We start from the raw sequence: 15197 nt of genomic DNA on the forward strand, positions 1-15197 counted from the left end.
ATGGAAGACACACGCATGCAGCTTCCACCGAGCTAGAATCACTCGCACAGAGACACCCGAATCTAAATTTTACTCAACTTTCACTGAACTTGGAACGTATCTATAAAAATAAGAGCTTAAAAAAAAAATTTTTTTTTTTTTTTTTTTACTTGTATGATGTGAAAGCTTCCAATGACGCCTTGCCGACAGGAAACACTCAGTGTTCAGTTCTACTTACCGACAGGTTGAGATCAGAACTTCCGGTCTTCTGCATTTCTCTCCTTCCTCCGTTTAACCGCTGCACTAGCGGCCAGCCAGTGTACTGCTGCCCCCATGTGGACGACGCTTCAATTGCATCGGCCCACACAGCTGACGGTAAGACTTGCTGTTGCACTCAACAGGTACAGTATAACACAGACATGCATTGAAGTCAGTTTGGGGATGAGTGGGACTGGAAGAGCAGCAGCAGCGGTGATCTCCCCCCCCCCCCCCCCCCCCCCAGAGACGCACATCTGCCGCTGGGACTCTATAGACATGACTGAGAGCTGAGAGGAGACACAGCTGGCAGGGCGGGGTTTTTTTTTTCATGGTTTTAATGTTGATTTTTTTTTTTTTTTATAAAACACAGACAGGTCCTACAAACAGCAATAGAAACTATATACAGTGAGTCTTTCATCAGCAGGTGCTTCATCTCCAGGTGAGCAGATGAAGATTGAGTGCGTTGCATCGCTGGCTCCACCCCCCCCCCCCAACCCCACCCCCCTTCCTTCACTTCTTAGACAGCTTGGCTTGTTTATTCTTGGGTGGCGCCCACTTCAGGCAGATGGTGTCCACTGCAAGGGAGGCAGACAGGAAACAAGACAGGAGTCAGACAGACAGGCAGGCAGGCAGACAGACAGACAGACACAGACAGGCAGGCAGACAGACAGACAGACAGACAGACAGACAGACAGACAGGACAGGACAGGACAGGCAGGCAGGCAGGCAGACAGACAGACAGACAGACAGGCGCCCACCTGTGATTGGTGGCTTCTTGTACTGGGCGCTCTTCAGGTGCTCCTCCACCAGTTTGGGCGTGACGCAGATGACGTGCTGACCCTTCCAGTACTTGACCATGTTGAGCGACTGCAAGGTGCTGATGATGTCACTCTGCGTGATGCTGGTCATCTGACTGGGGGGAGGAGAGAGAGAGGGGGGGCGGGGGGTGTCAGGTCAGAATCGGGGGAAGAAAGCTTGTGCACCGTGTGTGTGTGTGCGTGCGTGCGTGCCTGAGGTCCTTGATGGACAGCGTCCCCCTGAAGTCCCTCAGGATCTCCAGCAGAACCCAGGACCAGTAGCTTCTGTAGCTCAGCTTGCCCAGGTCCGACAGAGGCTTCTCCGGCGAGCCCACGGCGTTCTCCAGCTTGGACAGCTCGTAACCTGCAGGCAGACAGACGGGCAGACAGACAGACGGACAGTTGGACAGTAGAAGCATGAAAAAAAACACTACTTTCCACTTTTCCTACTTCACGTGATTTACAGGACAACCGCATACATCTGTTTTTTTTTTTATATTTTCCGGACTATAAGTCCAAACTTATGACGTTCACCACCTGAACTGATCAGTTTCATTGAGCTTGCCCAAACTTTTGACTGGTAGTTTAGACGTTTTTCTCTTCTTCATGACGCTACTGACGCACAACTTAAAAGTCCAAAAGGAATATGGTAATAAAACAAAGCAAAACGGAAATAAACAACCGCTCAAACGACGTAAGTTTAACTCGGGGCATTTTGAGGCCAACACAATTTTCACACGGACTCACTCACTGAAGGCGATGAGGAATTTGCCGTAGCCTCTGCGCTGGTACGGCGGCAGCGTGAGGATGCAGGCCACGTTGTTGCCGTCTGGAGACTCTTTCTCCTGGAAGCAAATCACAGCGGGACAGTGGCGAGGGTTTGGGGTTTGACAGGCGACGGCTGTGTCTCAATTCAGGGGTCTGCACCCTTCGAAGGAAGCGTCCTCCATCTGAAGGAAGCGTCCTACCAAGGACCCGGCCCAGAAGGACCGACCCCAAACCCCGCCTCCCCGGTAACCACACGGGACGGTCTGGCCTTGGGCGTATTTCCTGGTTGCGTCACCGCCGGTCCCTCCTGCTGGCCAACCCCGGAAGTGACGTTTTTATAGCATCAAGCTAACCATTGGTTCGCCATCGTGAGATGGCGTTGGATGTTCAAATCAGTAAAAACCCTGCGTTAAAAACTGAATATTTGATGTGAAATTTCAATACTTAAATTTATACGGAGTGTCTTTGCCAGATGGCGCTAATTTCAGCCGACTTCCCAGGATACAGAAGGAGGTGAAGGATAGTAGCGGTGCATCCTTGGAATCGGCTAAAACGAGGGCGCATTCCGAGTCCGCATTTGGAGCGTCCTTCTGACTTTTGGGAAGTGGGAGGAGCCTTCAAGAAGTGCTATAACACAACTTCCTTTCAAAATGCAGCCTTGGAAGGACGCAGACCCTGAATTGAGACACAGCCTGTGAATGTGTATTTGACTCGGTGCTGATGAGACGTCGAGCTCGTGGTCTCACTTTGGAGAAGTAGCCGACGATGTGCGCCCCCTGCTTGTTGACTTCGGTCAGGATGTAGAAGATGAAGGGCTCCACGTCAAAGTACAGAGTCTTGTGGTCCAGGAAGAGTTTTGCTAGCAGACACAGGTTCTGACAGTAGATCTGCACACAGACCAGCCAGCCATTCAGACCTTCAGCGTCAGTTTTGTTTCCTTCAACCGCTTCAAGAACCTCCGACCGCTCCCACCTTGTGATCCCGTCCGTCCACTTCGTACACCGAGATGTTGCTCCTCCGGTAGATCTCTTTGCCGGGAGGCTGTTTCCACTGACAGTGGGACTGAAAAACACACAAGTTCCTGATTGGAATGACCGGCTGCACGGAGGGAGTTCTGATCGGACGGCCGTCGGACCGCAGCACTGACCAGGTGATGTCTGAAGGTCTTCTCGTACTTCATATACTTGAGGCAGTACTCGCAGATCCACAGCTTGGGCTGCTTCCCATAATCCTCTGGGAACGGAGAGAAGTACCAGGCGTCGATCTCAAAGTTTCCGATCTGGATCTTGTCCACGTACTTGACTTTAGTGATCTGGGGGAGGAGACACGGAGGAGGTTTGTCAGTGAACACTGAAGCTAGTGGAGGGAGATTTCTCCAAACGGCAGTGGGAGGAAGACCATCTCACCGCCTCATGCTCCTTCTCCAGAGCAGCTGTTGTTGGGTCCATCTCTGCATACGTCTGCACACACAATAGAAAGGTCAATAAAAATAAACATATCGTACAACCTAGGGATGTCAACTAACGATTCATTCATTGTTAGTTGACTGGCGTTATCGATCGATTGATTAGTATCGAATCGAAAAATGTTCAATTAATTGCGACTAACTTAAGTTAACGTAACGTAACTTAGCGTAACGTAACGTAACTTAACATAACTTAACATAACGCAAATTAAGGCAACTTAACGTAATTTAACTTAGCTTAACCTAATCTAACTTAACTTTTCTTCATCGCTTTGTCGTCGATCAATTAATTGCTGACATCCTCAGTACAATCAAAAACATGAACATGAACCAGCCTTCTGAACGTGGTTGATCTCGTCATGCTTCCGCTTCTGGTTGCGTGTGATCTTCCTCTCCGGCTGCTCCACCAGGTCGCCCACCCCTCCGATCTCCGTGCTCTTCCGCACGGCGTCCTTCACAGTCTTGGTGAGGGCCAGCCGGGCCTTCCCAACCCACTCGTCCAGCCGCCGGTTGACTGCAGGACAGAGACCCCCGATAAGCTGGAGAAGCACGGCGTGTGGGGGCGTCACCAGGGAAACCAAGGGGAGTGGGCAGCATACTCACATCCCACATAGTGGACGTAGAACTCCTCCCTGCCCTCCTGCTCGTTCAGCCGCGACTGAATCACCTCTGCCGTGTCTGCAAGAGAGTGAGACACATTGAATTACATCAACACAAAGGAGGATTCGGCCACAAGAAGAAAATACAGACAGGAAGGAGATTTTTATGTTCCCATTTTCAGTTTGAAGTTGACATCTCGTAAATGAAGTCGAAGCAAACTGGAAACTGGTGCTCCACTAAACTTGCGCACATTTCAACTTTATTTACGTTGACTTTATTCCCGGAATTTCAACTTTATTCTTGAAATTTCCAATTGTATTCACGAAATTTCCAATTGTATTCACGAAATTTCAACTTTATTCTTGAAAAAATGTTTACTTTATTCTCTGTAATTTTGACTTTTTTCTTGAAATTTCCACTTTCATTACAAAATGTCGACATTATTGACAAAATTTCAACTTTATTCTCGAAATGGGAAAAAAAACAAAAACATTTTTTCTTATTTTTTCTCTTCTTGTGGCCCTAAATATCTTCCGTAAATAAATAAATAACCCGGCGAGGACAAGAGGAAAAACTGAACTTCTATGCAGTTTTACAAATACATGACATATATGTGTTAATATGTAAAGACAGCATCATCAACTACAATTCAGCATTACAAGTAGCAAATTTGTATATGTAATAATTGTTACGGAATAAGAAAATTAATGTCAAGAGTTCTGTCTTATTACTAGAATGTAAACAATAAATGAGATAAACGGCCAGTAATTGGTGCAGAAAACTATTAAGAACATCCGTTTAATTACATAATTTGTTTATTTGTAATCGCCTTTCATCACCACCCAGGCGGTAATTTGCGGGTGGAACAACTGCTGAATCACAGCGAGGATTCTGCACCGTCGCTCGGTTACCGGGTATCGTGCACACAGCGCCGGTGTTTGACCCGTTTCACGGTCATCGTCTGGGCCGAATGTTTCCGAAGCCCGTTGTGTGATGATTTTACCCAGACAAAAGCAGAATGGTTACGGTGCGACCGACCACAACCTCCGAGAGGATCAATTCATCGGTAATTTGAAGGTGTTCTGGTTTAGCCCGAGCTAAACTCTTAAAACCGACAAAAAATAAAATAAAATAATCCTTTACTTAGTCCCGCGGTGGGAAAACAACTCAGACACATAAAACAAAAAGAGCGAATAATCACTCACGCCATGTTTTATCGGTTCTTTGGCAGAGATACGTCTCTCCGATCTCCACCGACACCTCCTGCTCCCTGCCGCCGCATAGCACTCCACCAAGGTCCGGCGTGAGCTTGTGACTCGAGCCCCCGGCTTCCCTGGCGCGGCCGATGGCCTCCGCCTCGTCCTCTTCCCCGCCACTGCCGTTGGAGGAGAAGGCAGTCGGGTTGCTGTTGTTCATGTCACTCCGCTCACTCTCCATGTGGCCCGGGTCCATGTCCGCGTCCATGCTGCGTCCCAGGCCCTTCGCTTTGGTGGTTGTTGTTGTTGTGGTTGAAATGCAGTCGGTCCCGCCAGTCACAACCTGCCCGTTTAAAAAGCACTAACACGCCTCCGCGAACCTGCGCAGACTGACGCTGGCAGGGGCCGGAAAAACTACTAAAATGGCCGCCGGCGTGACTCAGCATATGAGAGAAGACCAGAGCCGTAAAGGGCCAGGACAGGGGTGGGCCAACTTTGAAGAAAATATATCATATCATATAATATTATAATATAAATATCATAATAATTAAAGTTATTTAACCTGTTTTTCTTTGCTGCATAATTACATATATCTTGCTCATATATTTGCTGTCTTCAGTATCTATCTGTAGTGTAGAAACTTGGACAGATAAAAAGATAACTGCATGAGGTGTCTCCAAACTTTTATCACTTATTTACACACACACATATATACATATATATATACATATATACATACATGTTGTTTTTTTGTTTATTCTATTAATGATATATATTACATATTATTAAAAACGTCCATATTTAGTGTAAAAATTATTTATTTTTTCACCATTCTCAACACTTTGACTAATGCATGATTCATTAATACACTGCCCATTATGAAAATGTTGCATTACAAAAATGTGCAGACATCAACTGTACAGTATGTAGAGCTGAGATTAGAAACCACAGGGGCTCGTTTTATATTTAGTTAGATGTCATAAGAATGTCATTGTATCCAATTGTGTTGAATTTAAATTGAATTGCACGAGAGACGCACAAGACCTCAGGCAGCCATCCTGCTAACACCAAACCCACTGGCGAGAGGGTTGTCACACATGAATGGTGAAAGAAATCACACACATACAGACATCAGAAGACATTTTAATGAGTTGCTCTTGTAATTTGCATTGCACCACAACACAAAGAAGCACTGGTCTGCATCTGATCCTGGTGCCAGCTCCTCTCAGAGTGCAGGGGAGCGGCAGGGGCCACGAGGGGGGAGTCATAAGGTGAGAGTCCCACCTGCTGCAGGGCTTCAAGTCGTGTCCTCGGACTACGGAGCGGTAGCTCAGTGCGTTCTTCGTCCCTCCTGGTGCCCTTTGTCATAGCACCTCCCCTGCCCCACCCTCTCTGTCCACAACCCTGTGATGGAACCCCCTGCGGGGGCCCCTGCCCCGGTGGTACAGGCCGTTGGCCCCCCCGCCCCTGCTTCTGGGAGGCCGTGGGTCCCAGTGGTAGTGGGTGGGCCCTGGGCCCAGTGTGTGCGGCGAGGGACGGTGCGGACCGCGTCTCCTGCCTCGATGTCCGTGGTTGCCAGCAGGAGGCGCACTATCTTCTGGGAGTCCCTCCGAGGCACACTGAGGCTGCTGTTTCAGCTGACTGTCTTCAGCCAGCGGGGTCTCTGGCTGCTGGGAAACTCCCTCCTCGCACCTCTGTGCTTCTGCAGGTGCGGTGTCGTCGCCCCGGTGACCCCGGGCGAGGCCTCGCACCGGCTCCTGGCTGCAGTCTGAGGACAGGGACAGCTTGTCCAGGTGCTCTGTGACGGGCGGGACCCTCCTGTGTTGGGGCCTGGGCCGCCCCCCCCTCCTGTACCCTCTGGCCGCGTTCTGGCGCTTTGGGGCGGAGCCGCCCCGACAGTGTGACGCCCCAGGGACGTCGCGCTCGGGGTCACATGACTCGCTGGGTGTCGAAGCAGGCGGCACGCCGGCGGAGACGTCCACGTCCTGGTCTCCATCCTCAGCAGCCGTCTGAGGGATTCAGTGTGTTTTTAGTCTGTGCAACTCCATAAAAAATGTCGAGTGAAACTCTTAGCAGACCTTTGAAAACTTCTCGCAGGTCAGCCAGCGTTAGCCAATAGGAACGCTGCTCTCACTGCTAGTGTATACAGTACCTGAAACGTGGTGACCTCTCACCTCGTTGATGTGGATGAGGAAGCGGGTGGACTCAACCTCTGGATCGATGATCCCACCTTTGGCCCGCTGTCTCTCCAGGAGCTTCTGAAGTTCGCTCCACTTCTGCTGAAAGGTGGCGCCGATCACCGCTTCGTCCAGCTGAACGACATTAAGGAAAAAATAATAATAATTTTAGCCATTTGAGAAACACAAGAGGCGTGCTCTTGCGTTTTCTTGTTCCTTGTCTGAGTACCTCTGGCAGCTGAGGCGCAGGTGACGACAGCAGATGGTCCACGTCGTACATTAGCGGCTCTCGACACACTGGACACACCACCGCCAGCTCCTGGGGGCAGAGTCACACTGTGAGGAGCGTCCAGAGAGCAAAGCGAGCGACCGAGCGCGCCTTCATTCCACTGATGGGCACCTTGTCGTCCGTCCGCTCTCTGGTCTTGTCTTCCTCCAGCTCCTTCTCCCGCTGCCGCAGCTCGCTCTCTGAGTGGCTGGCGTAGCGGCCCAGGCAGTGGCAGTGGAAGTAGTGGTAGCAGCTGGTCTTGGTAAACGCCTCGCCCTCCTGGACAAAACCAGCAACTTGCAGTGTATATATTCATGTTTTTATTTAATTTTAAATATTAAAATAGGCCACTGGAGGAATGAGAACAATCTGTAAAATCTGTTATATGTACATAACCTGCTCACCTTGAAGTCATAAAGACAAATGACACAGTTTCCATGAGGAATGTTGCTGTCTGTCAGGATTTCTTTTGCTTTCTGTAGGAGGAAAAGGTCAGGAGTGAAACCAGAGCTCATGTTGCAAACTGCTGTAGAGGAGGAGGAGGAGGAAGAAAGGTGACCTCGATGAGCTGATACAACACAGGCGAACCCAGACAGGACTGCGCCTCCAGCTGAAGGCTCCTCTTCACGCTGAGGAAAAACAGTCTCAGATGAGGACGTCACAGCGAAACACCAAACTGCAGTGAGGCCTGGCGGCTGCTTACCTGCTGAGCTTCTCATCAGAGAGCCCCCGGGGGTTGTGGATGGAGATGACCGGAGAAGATGACGGATACTGGGGGGAAAAAACAAGAGAAGTTAAGCTTTCACCCAGAAAGAAGAGAGGGTTGTGTGCACACTTACATAGTTCCAGTACAAGCCTGCGATAATTCTTTCTGTCCCATCAGCGGCCAGGACTTTATTGCGAATCCTAACATTGACCTAACCTCCTATCCTATCCCATTCCTGCTTAAAAATCTGTATTATGATGGCAAAACATCTTTCAGTGTAGCCTCCTTTCTAACTCACCTCAATGAGTGTGTTCATGTTACATGAAAAAGTCACTTCCTGCCTCCATCAGGTCTCTCTTCTTCCTTCAACAAGCAGTGCACAACTCACCATCACCCATGACCATAAAGCAGCCATAAATTTGAACTAAAACAATACATCAGCTATCAGCACACACAGACTTTAATTTAGTTTAACTACGCAACCAGATTAAACTCCCGTATACCTGAGTTGAAGACTAATGCAAGGCAGCGCCTTTAGCGATTTTACTTTACAAGGGTGACATTTCTGGGCAGAATGAGTCATTAATCATCTTTATTCATCTGTCAGACTGACCTGCCCATCCAGAGTCAGAGACAGTGTGAGTCTGACAAACTGGGACACAGAGTCCTCGGCCGTGGACGGGTAGAGGACCAGGCTCACCTCCCAGCCCCTGGGGGACACAGACACGCACGAGCAGCTTCACTTTACAGCCACAAAAACAACAACACGCACGATTTCGTTTTTTGTTTTTTTTTCAAGGTCACAAGGTCCGTTTTGGCATTTGGTTGTGGTGGATGACAAACATGCGGATCCGCCACAGCGAATATAACAAATTATTAGGTGTGACGCTTAAAGGAGCAGCTTCGCTTTAAAATCACCAGTAATGTGTTGGGCATGTTCGTGGATCTGTGACGAATCTGCTGACGGTGGCGCAGCACATCTGCAGCTGTTTGTTAAGGAAACCAGTTAAATTGGAAACCAATAGGAACATAACACCGGGCTAAGTGTTGACAGCTAACGTTAGCCGCCAACATTTCTCACCCGTCCTCCCTGCTGTCCACCAGCAGCTCGTCCAGATAGATGGACTGCAGCACCTCGATCTCGGACAGCACACTGCAGACAAATCACAAGGCAGTCAACATAAACATTCCCCCTGAGCGTGTCGTTTTCCCAGTGCTTTGTGGACAGTATGAGCTAACGTTGACGTGTTAGCCCGCACACTGAGTTGGTGCTTCAGCTCAGCCGAGCTCCGATCACCTGCATTCCTTCCCCGACAGTTTGATTAGAAACATATGGGATTATATTTGATTTCATTAAATGCCGGGATGTTTAGCCGCGGATTAATGTTGTCAACAAACTTACTCGCACTCGGCTGCCATCACGACCCCACTTCGTTGCTGCGAGTGACAACAACTGTGGGAGCGGAAGTTTCAAAACACGCGTTTCCGGTACGTAATATTAGGGTCCCACCAACTAACTCGAATAAATATGCTAGAAAATGATGTGAAAGCAGCAACGCTTAACACATACATGTTGTCACTTTCTTCCATGTAACAGCAAACTTAAGAAAATATATATATATATTTATACATTTCAAAATAGTGGACTACTGACACAGCACGGATGTGTTACAATCCCGTGGAAGTATTTTAATATCATGATGTATTATAAGAACGTGTTGTGTATCACTTACGGTTGTAAGTCTGGCTCCTTACTGTTTCTCGGAGCCAAAATATGATCTGAATTTGATGAGGAGGCGGAGCTGTGGAGGCCACACCTCTTTCCTAACAGCTGTACTGACAGTTTACTGACAACACTGACGTGCACGGTAGTGACAACCATAGATATGAACACATATGAACACGCGCGTTTATATAGCTATCTATCTATGGTAACAATATCCCCGAACCCCCTTCTCCCTCCTCCCTTCTCCTCCCCCGCTTTGATTTCAAGTTCCTTGAAAAGTTCAAACTCTTACCACAAGAGAGCAGTAACTGGCCCGTGTTTCGAAGTCTCCAATTTCCATTGGTGGCTGTCTGAATGACGAAGAAGAGGAAGCAGAAGGAAGCAGCAAAACCCCGCCAGATCGTTGCTGCTACTCCGATAAAGTCAATAAATAAGGAGTAATCACTTTAACTCAGTGAAATATTAAATATGGCATATTTATGACTTGCGCTGTAGTTTCAATAAATCCTAGACGCTGAGTTGCCCCTTTAGCGGCGGCATGTTATAAACGCCGGCAGCGCGGTGCAAAGTTGCTCTCCTCATGCCGTGTTTACGCTGCTAGCTGCTGTGGGAAAATGGAAGACGTCGTGATGGATCTGGAGTCCGCCGAGACGTCAGGAGCCTCGACCCGGCTCGGAGTGGCTGCAGCCTGGGACACTGTCACTGCTGCTCTGGTAGGCGACATCAAGCCACTTGTGTTGACTGAATGGCGAAGATGCTAACTTCAGCATCACCAGACCTCTGCATGTTTTCCAAGAGTTTACGATTTGTTGCATGTCTCTGAGGTTTATACCAACATGTTCACGACATCCAGCACATTTCGAGTCGCTTGTGTTGTTCGGCCTAATTCGGCTGCCAATTCTTTTTTTCTATTTGTTATCGTCCCTGACTGATCCAGGTGTGTAAGCTAGGAAGGGCTTAGTCAGTCGTCACTGACTGTTCAGCCTGCGATCAAGAATTCTGTTCGTTGAAAACGATGCGATATCCTCTTCCATCTTTCAGACGTCCTCTGCCAGCAGCTCAGTGGTGGAACAGAACCTCTCGGACTCGCTGGCCCTGCTGCGGGAGCAGGCTCTGGACCGGGTGCTGGCCAGCTGGCTGCTGGAGAGCCTGCAGATCCGTCTGTCCTCCTCGGTGGTTCCAGAGTTCTGGTCGGGCCTCAAGCAGCCCGAGAACAGTTTGGAGGAGAGAGGCAAAGCCTGGGTTCTGCTCACTGCCTTCAGGACTCTGCTGGACCAGCTGGAACCTTTTCTGAGTACGTGTGGTTTGGTGGAATCAGACAAGAGACTCGCTTCTTAGCGTCCTATTTGAATGCTTTTATCCACCGTTCATCCTCCTTGCAGATGGTCTGGAGAGGCTGGGCACGTGGCAGGACAAAGGCTACGGGGGTCTGAGTGGACCAGGTCCACGGGGGCTCCAGGAACGGGCTTTCACCATCATCAGAGCTCTGCTGCTCTTCTCACCTGCCCCTGTTCTCCAAGAACAAGTGCTGGAGTTCTACAGCCAGACCTTCTCCGTCTACATGTTCCAGGAGGGGCAGGCTGAGGACGCGGCAGAGGAGTCCGAGGGCGGGGTTTGCCAAGGCTGCGGGGTCTTGACGCAGCAGTGCTGGTGTCAGGAGGCTCTGGAGCAGCTGCATGAGCTCAGCTGTATCCTGTAAGTGCATCCAGACCCGGTCAGCTGCGCTGGGAACAGCTTGTGACCTCCTGAAGCATAGACACAGAGGAATTTCCCTTCTGCATGTTTAAAACCCCTGAACGTGCTTCATTATTTTTTTTCAGTTCCAAGCTGCAGCTGCTGGAGTGGGTCAGCTCGGAGGCCGTCACCTCCATCTTGCACAAGCTCATCGAACAGCGCATGGAGCAGCACTGCAGGGGCGAGTACGAGCGCTCCTTCCTGCTCGAGTTCCAGGAGGTGAGAGGGGGGGAAAAAAACCCTGGGCTCTGTTCTGCTCTGCTGGAGCTGCAGCTGTGATGATTTGACCTCTGTTCTTCTGCTTGGACAGTGGCTGGAGCTGGTGCTGGGCTGGCTGAGCAAGGTGTTTGCCAGTGAGGCTGCTGGTGACGGACCTGGACCAGGACCCAGACCAGGACTAGCACCAGGACCAGGACCCGGACCCACTCCCATTATTTCCAGTACTCCCAGCACTGCTAACCCGCAGCTGATGAGCCCCATCCTGAAGCAGTGGAGGTGCCACATGCACCAGTTCTTCTGCAGGATCTACGTCAATATGAGGATCGAGGAGCTCTTCAGTATCATCAGAGGTGTGTGTGTGTGTGTGTGTGTGTGTGTGTGTGTGTGTGTGTGTGTGTGTGTGTGTCTCTCTCTCTCTCTTTCTCTCTCCCTCTCTCTCACCCCTGTTTTTCCTCTCAGATTTCCCAGAATCCAAAGCGGCCATCGAGGATCTGAAGTTTTGCCTGGAGAGAACCAATCAGAGGCAGCAGCTCCTCACGTCGCTCAAATCTGCCTTTGAGAGCCGCCTGCTGCATCCAGGTCGGCAGAATTTCACAGAGCGGGGGTCAGGGGGTCAGAGGTCAGGGGGGAAGTGGTTGGATTTTCTAAAGTAAGGATTTTCTTTCATCAGGCGTCCACACGTCGGACATCCTCACCGTCTACATCTCGGCCATCAAAGCCCTGCGAGAGCTCGACCCGTCCATGGTCATCCTGCAGGTGGCGTGCCAGCCCATCCGCAAGTACCTCAGGTCTGACGTCGCCCTGCGTTGCTGCTGCAGCCCCACCGCAGTTGACTTGCTGTCGTTGTTGACCATGTGCTGTGTCGTCTCAGGACCCGTGAGGACACTGTGCGGCAGATCGTGGCGGGTCTGACGGGCGACGCCGAGAGCTGCACCGACCTGGCGTCCGAGCTGTCCCGAGGTGACCCGGTCACGCTGGAGATCCAGGACAGCGACGACGAAGGCAACGACCCCGAGGACTGGACCCCAGACCCCACCGACGCCGTCCCCGGTCAGCCGACGCGCCGTCGCCTCTCCCGGTGCCTTCGCTCCCGAAACGCTGCCAAAACCTCTCCGTCTCCTTGTTTTACAGACAAGATGGGATCCAAGCGGCGCTCCTCCGACATCATCAGCCTGCTGGTCAGCATCTACGGCAGCAAGGACATCTTCATCGACGAGTACAAAGGCGTGCTGGCTGACCGGCTGCTGCAGCAGCTCAACTACAACACGGCCAGGTCAGACTCTGATCGGATGGAGGTTTAGATGGTTGTGATGGAGGTTTGGATGGAGGTGATGGAGATTTAGATGGTTGTGATGGAGGTTTGGATGGAGGTGATGGAGGTTTGGATGGTTATGATGGAGGTTTGGATGGAGGTGATGGAGGTTTGGATGGAGGTGATGGAGGTTTAGATGGTTGTGATGGAGGTATAGATGGATGTGATGGATTAGATGAAGGTTTGGATGGAGGTGTTGGAGGTGATGGTGTTCTGTGGCTGCAGGGAGATCCGCAACGTGGAGCTGCTGAAGCTTCGCTTTGGGGAGTCACACATGCACTACTGCGAAGTCATGCTGAAGGTAGCGTGGCGATCGCAGCACATTTTCGCTGGCCAGCGGCGGCTCGTGGTATTTTGACGGTGTAACCCCCCCCCCTCCTCTCAGGACATGGCCGACTCGCGGCGGATCAACAGCAACATCCAGGAGGAGGAGTCGCGGCTGAGCGCCGAGGAGCAGCCGCCCTTCCCCCTGTCGGCCATCATCCTGTCCTCCGAGTTCTGGCCCACGCTGAAGGAGGAGAAGCTGCAGCTCCCCCCGGTGGTGGGCCAGGCCATGGAGGCCTACACGCACCGCTACGAGAAGCTCAAGGTGAGTCGGGGGCTGGAGCTCCAGCCACGTCGCCGCCACTCCTCCCCGTGTGAGCAGCAGCTCAGGGCGGCTCTCTGCTTCCTCCCAGGCCATGAGGACCCTCAGCTGGAAGCCTCACCTGGGCTCCGTCACCCTGGACGTGGAGCTGGAGGACCGCGTGCTCACCAGCTTCACCGTCTCGCCCATCCACGCGGCCATCATTCTGCACTTCCAGGACAAAAGTACGGCCGCACCTCCAGCAGTTCTTCCGTCGTCGCGTCGTGCGCCTTCTGACGAGCCGTCCGCTCCGTCCCACCAGGTTCCTGGACTCTGGAGGAGCTGAGCGCCAAGCTGGGCGCCCCCAAGGAGCTGGTGCACAGGAAGCTGGCCATGTGGCAGCAGCACGGCGTGCTGCAGGAGGAGGCGGGCGGCGGCGGCAGCTACCACGTGGTGGAGACGGGCTCGTCCAAGCAGCAGCTGGACCGCAGCGTCATGCTGATCGACCTGGACGAGGAGCGAGACTCCAACACGGCCACGCAGCTGGAGCAGAGGGAGGAGAAGCTGCAGGTAGGGCTGTGTGTGTCTGTCTGTCTGTCTGTCTGTCTCAGATGCACTCTAATCCCCAGCCTCCCTCTCCGCCGCAGCTCTTCTGGGCCTACATCCAGGCCATGCTGACCAACCTGGACAGCATGCCGCTGGAGCGCATCCACTCCATGCTGCGCATGTTCGTGGCCACCGGGCCGGTGGTCACCGAGATGGACGTCAACGAGCTGGAGGCCTTCCTGGAGCGCAAGGTCCGCGACCATCAGCTCATCATGTCCGCGGGCGTCTACAGGCTCCCCAAGTCCAACTGAAGGGGGGCGCTGCGTTGCGTTCACAGCCTGGCAGCAGAGCGGGACGCACCTGTTCCCTCCGTGTGCCGAGGAGCGACTGGAACTGGGACTTTGGTTTCATTTGGAGAGCGCGGTGCGGTGCGGTTCGGTTCGGTTCGCCGTTAAAGTGCCAGCTGAATTTGTCCCACTCGGTATGAACAGGATGAAAACTTCTCGTTGACTTTGTGTTTGTCACGTCGTTGTTTCCCACCACCGACTGCGTTCATGCTTCCTGTCAAGGCACTAAAATATCCCCCACTCCAGTGCACTGTTGTTTTATTGCTTTATTTGCATTTTGGGACACGTTGTTGGCACACAATAGAAAATAAAATAAAAAATAATGGAAGAACCACCACCAGCATCATCTCACTGGGAGTCTTTGGTCTGATGATGTGGAGCGTCCTGGACTTTACTGGCCGACAGACTCTTCACAACGTTACAGTGGAGGAACTCCCTTTTCTAATGGTCACATGGTTTAACTGGATTACAGACACGAGAGACGGTGCGTTCAAAGGTCGTCGGCCGGTCGGCCGCTGCTACGGGGGGGGGGGG

The 15197-nt window shown here is 51.5% G+C and overlaps 4 protein-coding genes across 7 annotated transcripts in view; 1 reads left to right on the forward strand and 3 right to left on the reverse strand.

Moving 5' to 3' along the window:
- Window positions 1-570: 570 nt before the first annotated feature.
- Window positions 571-5458, reverse strand: kat8 (K(lysine) acetyltransferase 8). 2 transcript variants are annotated; one of them, XR_012928607.1, is made up of 11 exons: window positions 5073-5458; window positions 3871-3945; window positions 3603-3781; window positions 3209-3262; window positions 2950-3114; window positions 2775-2864; window positions 2549-2689; window positions 1782-1879; window positions 1248-1398; window positions 996-1150; window positions 571-812 (listed from the first exon to the last, which is right to left on the reverse strand). XR_012928607.1 is itself a non-coding variant. In XM_076041484.1 (11 exons), exons 1-11 carry the CDS (start codon window positions 5329-5331, stop codon window positions 748-750), a joined length of 1428 nt encoding a protein of 475 aa, XP_075897599.1. In that variant the 5' UTR covers window positions 5332-5456; the 3' UTR covers window positions 573-747. The 2 variants fall into 2 exon arrangements, 1 of the variants encoding a protein (XP_075897599.1); XM_076041484.1 differs by having other exon boundaries at window positions 573-812; window positions 1786-1879; window positions 5073-5456.
- A 732-nt stretch (window positions 5459-6190) lies between these two features.
- On the reverse strand, window positions 6191-9791 carry rnf25 (ring finger protein 25). Of its 3 annotated transcripts, none has more exons than XM_076041463.1 (10): window positions 9617-9791; window positions 9296-9367; window positions 8828-8924; window positions 8212-8279; window positions 8068-8137; window positions 7913-7984; window positions 7641-7787; window positions 7470-7559; window positions 7238-7375; window positions 6191-7072 (listed from the first exon to the last, which is right to left on the reverse strand). In XM_076041463.1, the coding sequence occupies exons 1-10, from the start codon at window positions 9631-9633 to the stop codon at window positions 6428-6430; spliced, it is 1416 nt and encodes a 471-aa protein (XP_075897578.1). In that variant the 5' UTR covers window positions 9634-9791; the 3' UTR covers window positions 6191-6427. The 3 variants fall into 3 exon arrangements, with proteins under 3 accessions (XP_075897578.1, XP_075897577.1, XP_075897579.1); XM_076041462.1 differs by having other exon boundaries at window positions 9133-9367; window positions 9617-9790; XM_076041464.1 differs by lacking the exon at window positions 9617-9791 and adding an exon at window positions 9133-9200 and having other exon boundaries at window positions 9296-9600.
- Window positions 9792-10278: 487 nt separating this feature from the next.
- The window catches only part of anapc2 (anaphase promoting complex subunit 2), a 5127-nt gene continuing 208 nt past the window's right edge, over window positions 10279-15197 (forward strand). Inside the window, exons 1-14 of the mRNA XM_076041453.1 lie at window positions 10279-10653; window positions 10982-11234; window positions 11323-11635; window positions 11761-11893; window positions 11985-12243; window positions 12353-12472; window positions 12564-12681; window positions 12765-12943; window positions 13025-13166; window positions 13431-13506; window positions 13591-13794; window positions 13883-14015; window positions 14093-14340; window positions 14418-15197. The exon at window positions 14418-15197 is cut by the window's right edge and continues 208 nt beyond it. Of these exons, the coding sequence (XP_075897568.1) occupies window positions 10555-10653; window positions 10982-11234; window positions 11323-11635; window positions 11761-11893; window positions 11985-12243; window positions 12353-12472; window positions 12564-12681; window positions 12765-12943; window positions 13025-13166; window positions 13431-13506; window positions 13591-13794; window positions 13883-14015; window positions 14093-14340; window positions 14418-14627 (2487 nt within the window). The 5' untranslated portion in view covers window positions 10279-10554 and the 3' untranslated portion in view covers window positions 14628-15197. The remainder of the gene's footprint in view (window positions 10654-10981; window positions 11235-11322; window positions 11636-11760; window positions 11894-11984; window positions 12244-12352; window positions 12473-12563; window positions 12682-12764; window positions 12944-13024; window positions 13167-13430; window positions 13507-13590; window positions 13795-13882; window positions 14016-14092; window positions 14341-14417) is intronic.
- The window catches only part of LOC142898516 (ras-related protein Rab-35), a 6657-nt gene continuing 6371 nt past the window's right edge, over window positions 14912-15197 (reverse strand). Inside the window, exon 7 of the mRNA XM_076041477.1 lies at window positions 14912-15197. This exon is cut by the window's right edge and continues 770 nt beyond it. The gene's annotated coding sequence lies outside the window, so the exon portion shown is untranslated.

The sequence above is a fragment of the Nelusetta ayraudi genome, unplaced genomic scaffold (assembly GCF_046127955.1).
Source record: "Nelusetta ayraudi isolate G7.1 ecotype Tasmania unplaced genomic scaffold, CSIRO-AGI_Nayr_v1 ptg000067l, whole genome shotgun sequence".
In the NCBI taxonomy this organism is placed as follows: Eukaryota; Metazoa; Chordata; class Actinopteri; order Tetraodontiformes; family Monacanthidae; genus Nelusetta; species Nelusetta ayraudi.